General features: G+C 50.3%; 1 protein-coding gene and 1 pseudogene across 1 annotated transcript; one reads left to right on the top strand and one right to left on the bottom strand.

Annotated features, from left to right (window-relative positions):
• Positions 1–545: 545 nt before the first annotated feature.
• On the bottom strand, positions 546–2,773 carry LOC100820998. The gene is made up of 3 exons (XM_003567061.3): positions 2,363–2,773; positions 1,977–2,205; positions 546–1,203 (listed from the first exon to the last, which is right to left on the bottom strand). The coding sequence occupies exons 1-3, from the start codon at positions 2,543–2,545 to the stop codon at positions 785–787; spliced, it is 831 nt and encodes a 276-aa protein (XP_003567109.1). The 5' UTR covers positions 2,546–2,773; the 3' UTR covers positions 546–784.
• A 7,728-nt stretch (positions 2,774–10,501) lies between these two features.
• Positions 10,502–11,976, top strand: LOC112270760 (annotated as a pseudogene).
• The last annotated feature ends 4,753 nt before the right edge of the window (positions 11,977–16,729 follow it).

Below are 16,729 nucleotides of genomic sequence, written 5' to 3'. Positions count from 1 at the left end.
TTCTGTTACTAAAAGAACATGTCTTCACCCTCAAAATGGGCATGGTACCTATTTTCTTATAATCAGTGTTTTTTTTAACCTAGAATTCTGTGATCATTATATGTGTCTTTATCTTGTAAGACCATCTTGTATTTTTATATGTCTGATTTTTATTTTCTTCTCGAACATGTTTTGCACGTTTAAGGCAGATAATTTATACTCCCTCCATTCCTAAATACTTGTCGTGGTTTTAGTGCAAATTGCACTAAAACCACGACAAGTATTTATGAACGGAGTGAGTAGCTATGAACGTGATTTGTATTGTTTTGAAGTTAATGGAAGAAATCTAGACTCCTACAGCTTGTTTGGCATCCCTCATTTCGTTTCATTCGGTTGAATTTGAATTTCGAGTTCAAAAATCATGTTTCCTTACCACATGGATTTGTAGAGTGAAAGAGAATATCTAGAGAAATGATGACTTTTATCGAGAAATTGAGATTAGTTATAGTGTGATTTCATGAAATTTCAAATTAAATTCTTGTAGCCAATCCCGTGCCAACCAAACAAGTTATAAATCTAAATTGTATTTCAGAATTCTAGACCAAATGATGGGTGGCAACTGTCAAACCAGTTGCTATAGAAATTCAGAGATGGAATATATACATACTTCTTCTTTAATTTTAATCACCCCACATGCAGTTGATCTCTCTCCTTCAAGAACAGTCCATGAATTAACTTGCAATTTCCTAATCTACAAGCATCATACATTACATTTTCAAATTTGTTGCCATGCGCCATGCATTGCTCACACAACCACCACGGGGGCCCGGCCGAAGTCGAAGCTGAGCATGGACGCCCTGAACTTGGGCTGCTTCTCCGGCGAGGCGCCGACCGCCACCGCGTACTCCACGGCCGCCGCGGCCTCTTCCCGCTGGGTGGCCGTGCCGAGCCACTTGGACTGCATGTACTTGTGCTTCCTCCAGGGGCCCAGGTGCATGTTGTTCTCCTTCATGCACTGCTTGGCGGCGGCGCACATGGCCTTGACCACCCCGCGCAGCCTCTCGGCCCGGCCCACGAAGGCCTCCGGCAGCGCGGCCACCAGGGCCCGGTACCCGGCCCCGGCCCGCGCCACCTCGAACTCGGCCCGGAAGCTCGGCTCCACCACCACCCGCACCGCCTTGCCGTTCCGCGTCTGCACCACCACGTCCACGTAGCTGTGCTCGCCTGCACGTCACACAGGAAAAAAAGAGAAAAGAAGAAAAACGTTCAGCTTCGGTCTTGGGTTTTTGTTTGGCACGTCTCGTTGGTGTCGTGCACGGGTTTGGGAGTGCTTAATTTGAGCCAGCAGTTAAACGTGGTGGAATTAATTTGTGTGCACATCTGGTCGGGCTCGGGCGGAGTTGCATGATGTGGACTTGTCAGGTTGGAACGGCTGTTGCAAGTTCTTGTCACACAGGCGGTCAGGAAATAATGGAGACGGTGACCGGTGCCTGACATTTACTTGCTGTATCGGCGTGTTTTTGTAGACGGATGATGACTGTGTCCATGTGAGCCTCACATGTGGCTGTAGGGGTAGCAAGTTTATCGTGTTTTTTAGCACTGGTTATGGTTACTCCGGGAATATGCTCTCTGGTTTTCAGCTCTCAACAGTTAGAACAAAAGGAAACACTCTAGAGAGGGGCCAAATCTTTGACTACCCAAGAGTAGCAAGGTCCCTCGAATTGGTGCAACAAATTAGTCAGGCGTCCTACTCCACACAGGCAACGAGGCATGCGGATCAGGCTAACCGTTATATCAAGTTTCTACTAGAACAGAACTATAGAATCAGTCCGTCCGGTTAAGCATTGGGGAGCCGATAGGTCGAACGGAGTGGTGCCAGAGCTCTAAAGTGGCTCGTTCCTATGCTCTTTTCCTTCTGGGACTGTCAGCTCTTTGATTACGCAGTCTGAATTTGGCTTTCGAAAAAGGGAATACGTTGAAAGCAACCAATCTATTACCTGAAGGGATGTCCAGCGACCGTGCCCACTTGGACTTGCAGATAGCGCTGTTGTACCCGGCGCCGCGCAGCTGCTCGGCGACGTGCCGTAGCAGGCAGCTCCGGCAGTCCCCGGCCGCGGCCCGTCTCGCGCAGGAGCAGACGCCGCCCGCGGCGCGCATCTTCTCCAGGGCTTCCTCTGTGTCCGCTCGTATCCTGCTCTCCACGGTGCTGCTCTTGGCCAAAGCCTCCTGTGTACATACATATATGGCGTCTCTTGATCAGGATTCAGGTCAGGAGATAGGTAGTGCAGATTGCAATCCAAAGAATTGCCCCGATCAATCAATGAACACTGGCGCAGACTGACGAATTGGTCGGTGAAAGGAGGAGAAAATTAAAACCACTTACATGGAGCTGGGAGTGCTGGGCCTGCCAGAAGGCCTTGCTCTCGGCGGTATCGCCGCCGCAGGATCCCTCCTCCTCGTCTCCGTCGTCGTTCTCCGGCCATCTCTCCGTCTCTCCCTCCTCCAGGAAGCTCAACACCATGTTCGACAAGCTCATGTCGCTATCCATCGCCTCTCCCATAACCATCTCTTCTTGTGTGGGTGTGTGTTTCAGGTTCTGATCTATGTTGGCTCCTTTGATCGATCGCCACAGGGGAGGCTAATCCAATTCTATGGTGTGCTCAGCTGTGTTAGCTCAAGGTGCTCTCCGACTGGGTCGACCCGGCGTGGCTTTAAATATGGGTCGCCGGGAGCGTCGGGGGCCGGACGTGGAGAATAGGCAGCGGTGAAGCCTTGTGGGTACTGTGGGATGGGGCCTGGCGACATTGTAGATGAGGCGATGGATTGGAGACAGGGGGAGTAGGGCCCGCTTGTTGATTGGCGCACGGGAACAGCACGGATCCACGTCAGGTTCCAAGCCGGATTCTATGCGCGGGGGTTGTCCCGGCCGGATGACTGTCTCAAAAACAATGTCATACGGAGTACACAACTTGTTCCACTATAATCTGTGCTTTCTACTACGATACACAACAACCAAACAACACTAGTACTAACTCTCTGTAAAAGGGTCATCACCACATCAGAGTTTCCATAATTCCATGAAAGTTATGTGCCTTTTTCTCGCAACAAACCATATCGTGTGTTAGGTCCACAGTATCCTGATCAGAAGTCTGATCAGAAGTGTCCCAACTAGAAGAAGAAAAGAACAACAGCCTGGTTATAACCTTTTATTGCGCAGATCAAGAACAGGCTAGCAGAATAGCAAAACGGCACACAACTTTGCCCAGGATCCAGGCCAAAGGCGATCCCACAGCTACCCCTCGCCTCTCCCGTGTCGGGGGGACTCCAATAATTCCACGACGGGGCCCCCTCTCCACGCTGGCATGATTGGGTTCGTGTTGGCGTGTTGCGGTCATCCGCGCGGCGATGCTGGGGACAGCGCCGCCGGGCCGCCGCAGCGGGGAACGGACGCTTCCTCCTCTGCGGCTTGATCGGTGCCTCGGTACCTGCCTCCTCCGGCGGATATGCCTCGCACCGGCATCTCCGCGTGGAATCTCGCAAAGGAGAATTAGTACAGATCTCGACTAATTCAGGGCTACTGCGTCACGTGTACCGGCAAAAGCATGATGCACAAGGCTGTTCGATCGGTGAATATCCTTTTTTGTGCAGCGGATATGTTTCGCGAGACTGATGATTTCCAGCCGTGCAGGTCGATCTCGCTCACTGATGGGGAGGATTAGATATTAAATTCGTCCTAGTATTAAATTTACTTATGCATGATGGTCCAGGTCGATCAATTGATTTCCTATATATCCTGGCCATCGCTCTCGTGAAAAACGCGTTCCTGGTTGCAGAGATGAGGACATTCTTCCATTGCTAAGCTACGATTATACTGTCATAGTGTCATGCGTACATATCTTCGCCAGCGGTGCCTAGGCGGTGCTTGCTTGGTTAACATTATCTTCGCCGTGTGAACCGCGAATGAATAATACAACTTGACCAGTAGATAGATCTTCTATTGATACAGTGACATTTGTATATACACATCTCTTACGCTTGAATCTGAACACACTGCACGTTTTATTCCACGCATATATAAATGGTGTGCTGATACACATTCTCCATAATGTATTGCACCCGTATTAGTCGCTTATGCATGTATATTGACCATTTGACCCTGAAGATATGTATGTACGGTGTACCCGTGGTTTGGGCCATAGTGCTTTCCAACAGGCGAGATTGGTACCAGCACCGCACACCGAAAGGAATACTGTAGTACAACTTGTGCAGAACCAGACTAGAACAACCAGGCTAAACAATCACGGCCAGTTACATGACTAGTACATGCTCGGCCAGCGTGCCATGCAGATTAAGATAAGTGAATACGTATGAACAAAACGTATATACAAAGTTCCCTGCATCTACTTGCATGATGAAATAGCAACACGTTAAATTTTAATTCCACATCTTTCCTTCTGCAATTTCTGAACTGAAAGTGCCTCCAAGCAATTCTAAGCTAAAACACCGAGGGCACAGCTGCCGAGCTTTAAATTTTTATTTTTAAAAAATAAACAGTACCACTGAAATGGCTGAACACTACTACAAAACAGTATATATGTGACGAGTCATCAGTAACGGGCATACCGAGCACGTCACTGATGACCCCTTATCGGTGACGGGCGTGGTATGCCCGATAAGGGGTCATCAGTAACGGGCACGTAGAACCCGTCACTCATGACCACTCATCAGTCACGGGCTCGGGAGACCCGTCACTAATGGTTTGATGTGAAAAATAACAAAATTAAAAAAAAACACATCAGTGGTGGGCCTGAAATCTAGACCCGCCACTGATGAGCCCCGGAGACATTTGAAGATTGAAAAAGTCATAACTATTTCATAAAAAATCAGAGAAATGTGATTCTTTTTCTTGAAGTCTTATTTTTTTGTTGATTAACATACTGGAAAAATAATATCAGATGGTAACATTTGAAAAATGACCTATGTAGTACGATCTTGTTATTTCTCATAGTTGAACTTTAGGTTTTTAAACCAAATGACCAAAGTTTTGTCCATTTCTATGCCATAGTTCATGATAATGTACTCATTTTTTGCACAAATGTGATTCTTTTCACGACCCTGCGTGACTCTGCTCACGCAGTATTAAAAAAAATCATGCGGCCTACACTGAACCCACGCTAGGGACTAAAATAACCTAGACGTGAGGGGAAGTGTTGAGAATATAAATATATTGACTAGGCTCTTTTCATCCAGAGGATCAGGATTTAGCTACCTTCAGCTAGAGCAATTGATCAGAGAACTGTTTACCCCGCATGGATGACCGTAGACCTCGGACAAAAGCTAGTCCTTTTTCTTTGTTCTTTATGCTCCCTCGGTTCCAAAAAATAAGATGTACTAGCTTTGTTCCAATTCAAACTTATTTAAATTTGATCAACACTATGAAAAAAATATTAATCTTTACAATATCAAAAAGGTAGACCATGAAATATCATGTTAGATTTAATAAAAATATTTTCGAGTTCAGGATGTTGGTAGGTTGTTCTATATATAAACTTGATCGAACTTTAAGAAATTTGACATAGGACAAACTAGGACATTTGTATTTTAGAACATAGGGAGTACTTCGTTATTATTATTCCCTAGAATATTGTAATGCATTATGTTGCCATGTGCATTTTTGCAAATTGTATGAATTGATATCGCATCGATGTCAACGAAGTTTCCGTTACTGACAAAAGTTCTAAGCTATGCACAGATAGAGAAACACATCTTTGTGTGGTGGTGGTGGAGTTGTGGGTTTTGCGGGTTTCCCCTACAGTTTTTCATGAGAAAAAAATAGTGGAACGAAAACAATGCTCACTAGCTAGTGAATCGAAAAATAACATATGGATAGACTAAGTTTATATATTGTTAAGTTCAGAAGATGCATTGTTCCCCTGTGAAATTTAGGTATCTCAATGAATGCCAAACGTACGATATAGAAAAATGGAACGAGGATCATTGCTTCCTCTGACGAATCATAAGGAAGAAGAAAGAATACAGGAAAGAAAATAAAATGTTCGCGTTTAAAACAACAACGGCCAATGGGACATGAGTAGTAGGGTCGATGATGTGAAGCCTTGTCTCTGGGTTAGCTTCCTCCGGATAACAACGCCAACACTCGTTGAGCCCTCTTTCGCTGCTCCTTCGGATTAGCTCGTCTTGTTCTCGTCCTCGTCCGATGCACCGTCACCAAATGCTGATAAAGTGATAAGCACCATTGTTAAACAATTCGAGTTAGTAGGGCAATGATGCTGCGAGGCAGCGAGGCCCGTGGATTCAAGTGAACATATGTTTCTAAGTTGGTATAGTACCTTACCGATTGATAGAGTACTCTTATCGATATAATAAAATCTGAATTTCTTTTCGATGTGCCAAGATGTAGGAATGATTCACTAAGGATTTAGGCACCGCACGTGAAAGTAGCGTATACTGACCAGCGGAACTAGTAGCACACTAGTACCATGCTTGTACGAAAATGTTAAGTTCGAGTTGATTAGGTCATAAGAAACGTTCCAGGAGCACTTTTGGCCATTTTTATACGTACTGTTTTTTATTTTTCATTTAACGTCTTGAGAAAGTTATGCAATTCAATTCCCATGTTCTTGGTATTGGTTAGATACTTTCTTTACCCAAAATTAATTCGTGATTGCATCATCCCATTTCTAACAAAATAATGAAATGTGATTTATTTTTTCTAAAACAGACCTGCCGGCCTACCGTGGCTCACCATCGCGAACCACCGAGCCACCGCAAAACCGGTGCATGTTGTAACCGCTACAGGCCATATGGTAGACACCAGACCGAGGATCACACGTACAGTGGACAGTCCACGGGACTCCACCGGTCTCTTCTCGAACGGGAAAACATGTATAACCACATGCTGTTTGGTTTGCGCCCTCAAAACATGGTGCCTAAATTTCCCTGGGTTATGCCTGAAAGTTGTTTGGTTTGTGGCCTGAGAAATATAGCTAGCCTGGCCTGGCCAATCTGACACCACCCTTAGCCTGGACTGACAGAATGCATTTTGTTTAGCCTCGCTGAGGCCTCCAAAATTGAGCACCGGCAGCAGCTGAATGAGCACTAATTTCACCTTAATTAGAGAAACACGCAGCCACATGTTCACTTTTGTCTTGGACCGGAAAACTAAGCATCTTCAGACGCAGACATCAATCAAACAACACATACGGATGCGTGCCTGGCCAGGGGAGAAGTATCAAACCTTCGTGCCGTTATCAGGCATGGAGCCCAAGATGGCAACCAAACAGCCCACAGGATGCAGGCCCGCCCTGCTGCACGCGCCGCTGACGTTGCGTTAATCATCTCTGGGCTTGCAGAGCGGCAGCCCACAGGAGAAGAAGCCCTCGGCGAGGATACGGTTTCTTGTTCTATCCACAACAAACAAGCAGGCTGTATGTGGGCACGGACGGAAGGGCGTTCCCATATTACATTACGGCCCAAATAAGCGTTGACCTAGATGAGTTCATGAGAGGCCCAGGCGCGCGCTGAGAAAACGCTTCTCCGGCGGCAGCACTAACGCGGAACTCATGCGCCAATCACTGCTGAAATCGAGCGTTGTCGGTGTTTATTTTCCGTGTTCTTCGTGCCTGTCGGGCCAACACCGGGCAGCGTCGCGACGACACAATTCTAGCCACGATGACGGAGGCAAGGCTGGCATAATTATATATGCCGGCATATATACTAAGCTGGCATGACAATTTTGTCTTATGAGTTTGCAGAATAAGGACGAGCGTTTTTCGTCGAGATCTCTCAACGGTCTTATCCTGACCATGCGGTGCAAAGTAAAGCAGCGCCATCATCATCTCAGGAAAAGCGGTCAACGCTTACGTACCGATGCCAGACAACTGCAGAGAGAAAGCACCGAAAAAGAATTTCTGACGGAAGCCCGCAGAGGATAGCGATACTTTCTGCAGGGTGTTAGGGAAAAGTAAAATTGTCTTGTCCCCCACGGTGCCACCCGGAGGGAACCAAGCCGCATGCCTGGCGGCCCCCAAAGAAGATGGCGTTAGACTCGGTCCACATGTAAGTGTGACATGGGCGGCCTATAAATAGAACCTTACACCTCTGTAGAAAGGGGGTTTGCACTTAGACCTTTAGGGTTTCTCATCCTCCTCCTCCTCCTCCTCCTTCTTCTTCTTCAAGAATACAGCTCAAGGAGCGTCATTGTAGAGCTTCTCTATCTCGGTTAATACAATAAAGTAGGAATAGGAGTCTTACCTCGGCAAGAGGGCTCCAAACCTGGGTAAATCCGTGTGTGCTTGTGCAACTTGTGCGTGTTTCTCTTCACATCCTCCCTCCTTCGGATCCTCCATCGTCCATCGGCCCCAAGTTAAGCCATCCTATGGCATCTGCCGTGACACCATCACGACAGTTGGCACCCACCGTGGGGCCAGCAGCGGCGCTGGTTGGAGTTTTCATCCGGACGGGAAGTTTCCTCGTCACCGGAGAGCGCGTGGTCTCCGGTTTGGTCTAGAGATTCGGCTCTCTGGGCTTCATCGACAACAACGCGGGGTGTTTCAACGGCGCATCGCTTCCCTGTGCAGGCCGCTTTATCAATTTCGGCACGCACGAGGTTTATATTGCTACTGACAGTCCCTGCAGGTGCCCAGAGCAGGTGGTGATGGCCGAAGATCCCCCCGCCATCTGCACGGTCCGCGGCCAGAACGACGACTGCCCCGCTGACCGTGTGGAGGTCATGGTGATGGCTCATGGCGTCGATGCGGGAAGGGACGATGCAGGAAGTGGCGCGGTCCCAACCAAGTCCGGCAGAACGGCGAAGCTCCCTTTGGAGAAGCCGGAGAACATCGCCGCTCAAGCCGGCACATCGAATCTGCCGCCGAAGCCAACTCAGATCCAGGCCTCCATCGAACGGTTGACCGCGCCGGTAGCGTCGAACGCTAACCCGGCCCAGCTGCCGACGGAGTTGGAGTTGGAGAGTTAGAAGCTGCTAAAGGAAGCAGGTGATGTCGCTCACGCTCGACAACAGCTCGACATCTCGCTCCGTGAGTATAACAAAGCCCATGGTTTTAGTTCTACTGCGTTTACTAACCCTAGCCGAGTTGGGGAGGTGCGTAATCATGGTAAGAACTTGAATGCCGAGATGACAAGAGATGGTAGAGGTGCACCAGCAGCGTCGGCAAGTTTTTGCCTCGGCACTGAAGCCGAAATACAATACCACTGTCAAAAATCTCAGGGCTGCCGAGACTGCGGCTGAGGAGTTGCCGATCTTACGGGAGACACACTTCGGCAGCACCAGCTGCGCGTGAAAGAGCTACTCAAAACAGCTAACGAGCAGAATGAGACGTATATGAGAATGCACGACAAACCCGGCATGTGTCAAGTTATTCACTCGGCTGCAGACGTCGGTGGTCGCGTTGACAAGCAAGCGTCCTCACCTGGTGGCAAACGGGACAAAAGCGTAAACTCTGGCCGGAATAAGCAGCTGGAGCGTTATGACCCGGCTCTGGCAGAGAAACAGATAGTCAGAAGGGTTGATGACAGCTAAAGCGGCCTGCGTCCCGGCGACAATCGCCGCGACCAGCAAGAACGTTACTCGTTTGATCATGGACACCGACCTCGGGGTCTGGCACCCAATACTGCTGCAGGACGGCAGGGTGTCGGGCGCAACCCCCCCTATCGAGGTGAAGATCGCCGGTATGATCGTTATGATGACGGGTACTCGGCTATGGGCGATGAGGGTTATATCAGGCGAGAGCGTGACAATCTCGGCCCGCTCGGAGCCCGAGTTGGGAACAGACAAGTATCACCTCTGGATGCCCGACATCGGCCTGACAGAATTTATTTGTCCGAGCTTCTAGAGGAGCAAGGCCCTCCGGGACCGCGTTACTTTGCGCATCGGATCATGAGGGAGAGACCAGCCCCGGGTTTCCAGCTGTCCAGGGGTACGAGAACGTATGACGGCAACACTAAGCCGAAAAATTGGCTGGAAGACTATGTCACGGCGGTGAGCGTGGCAGGCGGCAACCGCAGATGGGCTATACGTTATGTACCCCAAATGCTGGTAGGACCAGGAATGATATGGCTGAACAACTTGCCGGAAGGCAGCATCAATTGCTGGATAGACTTCGAGGAAGGTTTTGTCAGCAATTTCACTATCACTTACAAGAGACCAAATCGTCCTCAACAATTGTCCATGTGCAAGCAAAGAGACAACGAGACTGACCGGGATTACCTAACCAGGTGGAACAATCTCCGCCATTCCTGCGAAGGGATAGTGGAATCGCAAGCCATAGCGTGGTTTGCCCAAGGATGCCAACACGACAGCATGCTATGGCAGAAGCTGCAAATTCACGTCGCAGCATCCAACAATGTTGCTGAGTATGAGGCACTTGTTCACGGACTGAAGATGGCGAAAGAAATTGGCGTCCGCCGGATTCAATGCTTTGGTGATTCCGATCTGGTCGTCCAGCAAGCTTCCGATAACTGAGATGCATTGGACGCCAACATGGCGCTATACCGGTTCCATGTTCAGAAGATCAGTGGCCACTTCGAAGGGTGTGAATTTCACCACACACCTCGGACGGAAAATGAGGCAGCCGACACATTGTCGAAACTCGGCTCCACACGACAGGCTATTCCGGCTGGTGTGGCGTTAGAGCATTTGCGCAAACCATCCATCAAGCTATCACCAGAATCGGAGTCCATATTTATCCCGGCGAGCTCAGAGGCCGACGGCACCCCCATGGACATTGACAGCGGCAACAATTCCAGTAACCCGGGGACTGAGTGTCTTAATTCGGCAGAAGCAATGGCGATTGAGCCAATGGATATAGATGTACCGGATGAGCCGATCTTCACTACTCGTCCTGTGCCGGCTTGGGCGCAACCGATAATGTCTTACCTCAAAGATGGGAATCTCCCGGAAGAGGGTGTCGGCAAGACAAATTTAGAGAAGGGTGAAGGCGTACACCATCATCAATGTCGAGCTTTACAAGAGGAGCGTCACTAACGTCCTACAGCGATGCGTCGAGCCGAAAGAAGGGCAAGAAATACTCCGGGATATTCATCAGGGTGAGTGTTGTCATCACGCGTCTTCGAGAACGCTAGTGGGCAAAGCTTTCCAACATGGTTTCTACTGGCCGAGTGCACTGTAGGAAGCAGAAGATATAGTCAGGAAATGTAATGGCTGCCAGAGATATGCTAGCAAGATTCATATGCCGGCATCCGAACTCAAGACTATTCTAATCACTTGGCCGTTTGCTGTTTAGTGTTTGGATATGGTGGGACCGTTCAAGCGGGTGCGAGGAGGCATGACGCATATCCTGGTTATGGTCGATAAATTCACCAAATGGATTGAGGTGAAGCCGATAAAAAAGTATGACGGCAAAACCGCGGTGTCATTTCTGAAGGATATCATTTTGAGATACGGGTACCCGCACAGTATCATCACGGATAATGGAACGAACTTCGCGGAGGTACCTTTCACACGATTCTGTGCGGAGAAGAAAATCCGGCTGGATGTCGCTTCCGTAGCACATCCTCAATCCAATGGACAAGTTGAAAGAGCAAACGACATGGTTTTAGCCGGCATAAAACCTCGGCTAATTGAGCCATTGGAACGTACTCCGGGATGCTGGCTGGACGAACTCCTGGCCGTGCTATGGAGTCTCAGGACGACTCCCAATCGCTCTACAGGCTACACGCCATTCTTCCTCGTATACGGGGTGGAAGATGTCGTACCAGCCGACATTGAACATGACTCTCCATGATTAACCATGTATACGGAAGCCTGAGGTAAAAGAGGCCCGAGAAAATGATGTCGACTTGCTCGAAGAAGCACGAGAACTGGCTTTATCTCGGTCGGCCATCTATCAACAACACCTAAGGCGTTATCACAGCCGAAAGGTCAGCCCGCGAGTTTTCCAGGAAGGAGATCTTGTCCTCTGACTTGTGCAACGCACAGCCGGCATGCACAAACTATCACCTCCATGGGAAGGACTCTTCATTGTGAGCAAAGCGCTCCACAATGATTCCTATTATCTTATAGATGCACAAGACCCCAAGGCGGACAGGATGGACCGGTCAGGCGAGGAGACCAAGAGGCCATGGAACGTAGCTTTGCTTCATTCTATACTTGAGAGCTGAGTATTTGTATCATTTTTTCCTTATGCTGAATGTTTTAAGACAATGAAATTATCCGCCGAGTTCTTAAAAGAAACTCGGGGACTTCCATATCATTTAAGGGCTGAATTGCATTTATCTTTCGTATGTCGGCGTGGCTTAGTTGCGTAATCTTATATCGGTATAGTAGTGTGTCGGTGTTAGAAATCCCCTCTATGACTTCGCTGTTGTCCACCAAGTCATACTCGTACGGCACCCCTGCTGCTGCTGGTGGATCCTTCTTTCGGCGGGCCGTCCTCACGGCCTCTTCGGCACCCTCGAGGGATTGAGGGAAGAATTCTGGCAAAGACAGGCAAATAGTAGTGAGTTTCGGCACCCTATCGCTATTACTCGGACAAATGATCAGATGAGGAGATTTGCACCAAGGTGACTTACTTGTCAGCATGTTGTCAATTTTGATGAGTTCGAGCTAGACGACCTTAAACAGCTGGGTCTTCTCGGCATCTTCCAACTCGGCGGCAGTGGCGCAGGTCTCGAGTTGGGCAACTAGACCCTTGCACTTTTTCACCTCACTTTCCGGGCAGATCTTTTCATCGGCCTAGGAAGAGAGGGCCGAGGTGAGTTGACCCACCTCGATTTGGTGCGCCTCGGCCTGCGCCGCAATCGGCGCCTGCAGCCGGGTTATTTCCTCCCGATGCTGCTCGGCCAGCCGAGTCTTCTCATCTGTTTAGCAGACATATATTACAGAGGCTGACTTCTAATATGGATGAAATCCGGAATAGGGATGAAGTGTTACCTTGGACCTCGGCGACGCGCTTCAACAGCTCCGCCACTTGAACGGTGTCCCCGGCTGTGAACAAGAACAAGTGTTAGTCTTTGCCGAACATTGATACTCGGACAAAGATCTTATTCCGATAAAATATACTTACTTTGTCTCTTGCGGTCAGCCTTCAGAGCCTCGTTCTCCGCCTCCAGCTTCTTGTACTTTGCAAGCAAAGTCTTGAAGGTAGCAGTGCGTTTGTTCATGCAGGACTACGAAGCAACAATTCGCTGGTAAGTTTGGTACAGTAAAGAAGTCGACAATTACAAGCTTCAGGCCGACTATTCTAAACCCGGCCTAAATCTCGGGGAATAAGTGTTTGAAGCTTCTAAAGCTTCAGGCCGACTATTCTAAACCCGGCCTGAATCTTGGGCAATAAGTGTTTGAAGCTTCTAAAGCTTCAGACCGACTATCCTAAACCCGGCCTGAATCTCGGGGAATAACTGTTTGACATTTCTAAGTGCTGGAGAGTATTTGAAATTTTAAGGGGATAAGCTTCAGGCCGACTAATTCTTACTAGCCCAAAACCTCGATGACTAGGAGTATGGGTACTATACTGGAATTGAAAGAAAAATATTTTAAGGAATTCTTCATACCTCGGCAGATCGGCTGGCCTCAAACAAGGCCACCCTTGCTTGGTACATCCGGGTGGCCACCGATCCTGGAGTCGCCGCGGGTGGAGGTCCCACTAGCGGGCTTTGCCGAGCCGCTTGGAGGGTGCTGGAGGTCACCTCGTAACTGTCGGCGCTGTTCCAGTCCATTACGAACTGGCCCAGTAACCCCCAGCTGTTCCCGCTGGTCGTCCGGAGGGGAACCCCTTGATGCCTGTCGGAAGGCTGCAGACCAGTGGAACCCAGAGCTGCCAATCCTGCCGCGGCAGCGGGGCCTTTAGCCTTCTTGGCCCGCGCGGCAGCAACTTGGGCGGCTTTCGGCTGTGATGGAGATGGAGGCGGTGTCGGAGTCGGCTGTGGTCCTTGGGGTTCCTGGGGACCCGTTGTTGGCTGTCGTGGCGTCTCCGAGGCTTGCGGCTCTGTCGACGTCTCGACTGCGGCTGAGGAAGGAGCGGCCTTGGTTGCCAAGGCTCCGGCCGCAGGAGTCTTCGTCTGGCCGACGACCGTGGCGTCGACGCTCGGCCCGACGTCCCGGGCGGGCGATGTCGGATCCGCGGCGGTTTTGGCCTCACCCGTGGCTGGGTTTGAAGCCTCGGCACGGGGAGACGGAGCCGCCGGGATCTCAGACGCAATGCACGTCTGAGATTGCGTGGCCATCAGAGCCTCCCTGCAGAAATAAAAGTTAGTTGCTTGCTTGATAACAAAAGAAGAAACTGACATCAGAGGTTGAGATAATATTGGCCTTACCCGGCGATCAGGGGCTTAGGCTTGGGGCCACGTGCCGCAGTTTTCTTCCGCTTCACATTCCGCGAAAGATCTTTCTCGGCGGCGCGCTTCGAGACTGCGCACCTCTCCCGGACCGGCGCTGCAGCGGCGCCAGCATCCGATGCCTCGGCAGCAGGCTCGCCCGAGTCGGCTATTTACGGGATAAAGCAAGAGTAAATACTTTGCTAACAACTATGGTAAGCATTACAAGGGAATGTCAGAGATCCTTACTCTCTGTACGTCGAGGGCCGGCATGGGCGATCGGCATGAAGTCTTCTGAATCCGGATCTTCAGCGTCGATAGACCTGCGCGGGGCTGCGAAATGTTTGTCCGGGGAATTCCCGTCTTCGCGTCGCTGAAGAGAGAACCTCTGCACAAAGAAGTCAAATTGAAGCGAGAAAGGTATTCGTCAGATAAGGGCCGGCATAACCATATGTCGGATATGAACAAGAGATAAGTAAAAATTAAAACTTACCGAAGGAGCGCGGCGATCCCGGCTATATGCCGGCATACCCCATGTCCATTTCTCGGACATGTTCGTCTTGGCGATCGCCTTGACCCGGTGCCGGACTTCAGCGTGGGTGAGCTTGAAGGCCGACACCCTGTCCGGGTCGAATTGACCGCCATAGAAACACATCTTGTGTACCCGACGCTGGAGTGGACACAGCCGCCGGTGCACAAAAGTGGCCAACAGATCGTCAGCCGTCATCCCGTTGTCCTTGAGCTTGAGGATGGCGGCGTGGATCTCGTTGACCTCCGGGAGGCCCTCCTTCAGGTTGTAAGACCAGTTTCTCTTTTCCTCCGGTGGGGCGACTTCAAATCCCGGCAGATTGAACTTGTAGGCTTTAGAGAAATTTTTAACATAGAAAAAGGTCTTGAACCATTTTTTACATGACTCAAGACCCTGAATCCAGGGGAAGGCGGAACCCCGTGAGGAATGACAGTGGCGGCGCCGCATTGCGTCATCGGTTTCACGGCGCCGGGATTGTCCTTATCAGGAAGAACCTGTGGCCGGAACATGAAGTACGGGGACCACAGGTCGATGGAGGGCCAAAGGCTGAGATAGCCTTCGCAGCAAGTGACGAATGCCGAGAGAGTAAGAATGGCATTCGCCGGAAGGTGGTGCGGCTGGGGGCCAAAGAAATCTAGGAAATTCCTAAGAAAATCACTAGCAGGAAGTGCAAAACCGTGCTCAAAGTGAGTAGGAAAGACAACGCGCTCACCAGCCTCTGGAGTTGGCACGGTCTCGCCGCCGGGAATCCGGCACTCAACGTCTTCCGGGATCCGCCGGGAGCGGCAGAGCCACTGGATGTCCGCCGGAGTGACGTCCGAGCCCTCCCAACTCGCTCGCTCGGAGCCAGCCCTCTCTTCAGCCTGCTGAGCAGCAGGCTCGACAGCGGGGTTGCGAGAAGAAGACACCATGGATGGAGAACAGATCTAGGGTTTGGAGGATTCGGTGAAGATGGTGCTTGCGCGAGGCTTGTGCTAGCAAGCTAATGTGGCAGAGACCCAGATGGGTGCGAGCGAACCGACGACAGCGAGTTCGGAGGCGAGAAACCGCGGCGGTGGGGAAGCTCGGAGCTAGGAGGTGGCGGCGGAGTGCGCGAGGAGCAGGAGAACAGAGGAGGACAAAGAGTGCGAGGAGTGCGAAGGGTTTTCTGCCCTCGCCCTCCCCTGTTACTTATACCCGTGGCGCAGTAATGCGGTGCGGGTTCCCCGTGCCCACCACCTCAGTGGCTAACGGGAAAATTGCGCACGATTTGGGGCAGTTATTCCCATCAAAGCGCACGCTTGGTTACTGCACGGCGTGACGCCGAGAATCCCGCAAGATCTGAGAGGATAAGTGTCTGTGTGGGAACCGAAATTCTCCCATTAATGGCTCTGTCTACTTTACTGTCCGATGGGATGGCGCGCTTGCCTCAAAAAACGCAATGGCAGTAACTCCTGCCTTATCCTCCTATTAGTTTAAAGGAGTGTATTATCCGAGTCACGGGCGGCATCTATATCAGCAGTAGTAAGTTTTCAACTGTTGGCCATGGAGGAGAAAAAATCTCGGCTAAGGCCTGGATAAGCACGCCGACCCGGAATGTCGGAATGGATTGATCTTGGATAGGAGAACCTGGGGTTGTCTCGGCATCTTTCTCAGCTAAGCCCGACATTCCTCTCTGTTGGACCGCAACAACTTCGGAGACTAGTGTCGAGGGGATGACCCCGGGTAAGGTCATGGCGACACAATTCTAACCGAGATGACGGAGGCAAGGCCGGCATCGTAAAGTCAAACTAACACTAAGCCGGCATGGCTATTTTGTCTTATGAGTTTGCAGGATAAGGACGAGCTCCTTGATCTCGGCGATAGCCGAGATCTCTCGACGGTCTTATCCTGACCACGAGGTGCAAAGTAAACAGCGCCATCATC

This window comes from Brachypodium distachyon, chromosome 2, assembly GCF_000005505.3.
Source record: "Brachypodium distachyon strain Bd21 chromosome 2, Brachypodium_distachyon_v3.0, whole genome shotgun sequence".
Lineage (NCBI taxonomy): Eukaryota > Viridiplantae > Streptophyta > Magnoliopsida > Poales > Poaceae > Brachypodium > Brachypodium distachyon.
The sequence above is the reverse complement of the archived record's forward strand: the minus strand, read 5'-3'. Positions and strand labels throughout refer to the sequence as shown.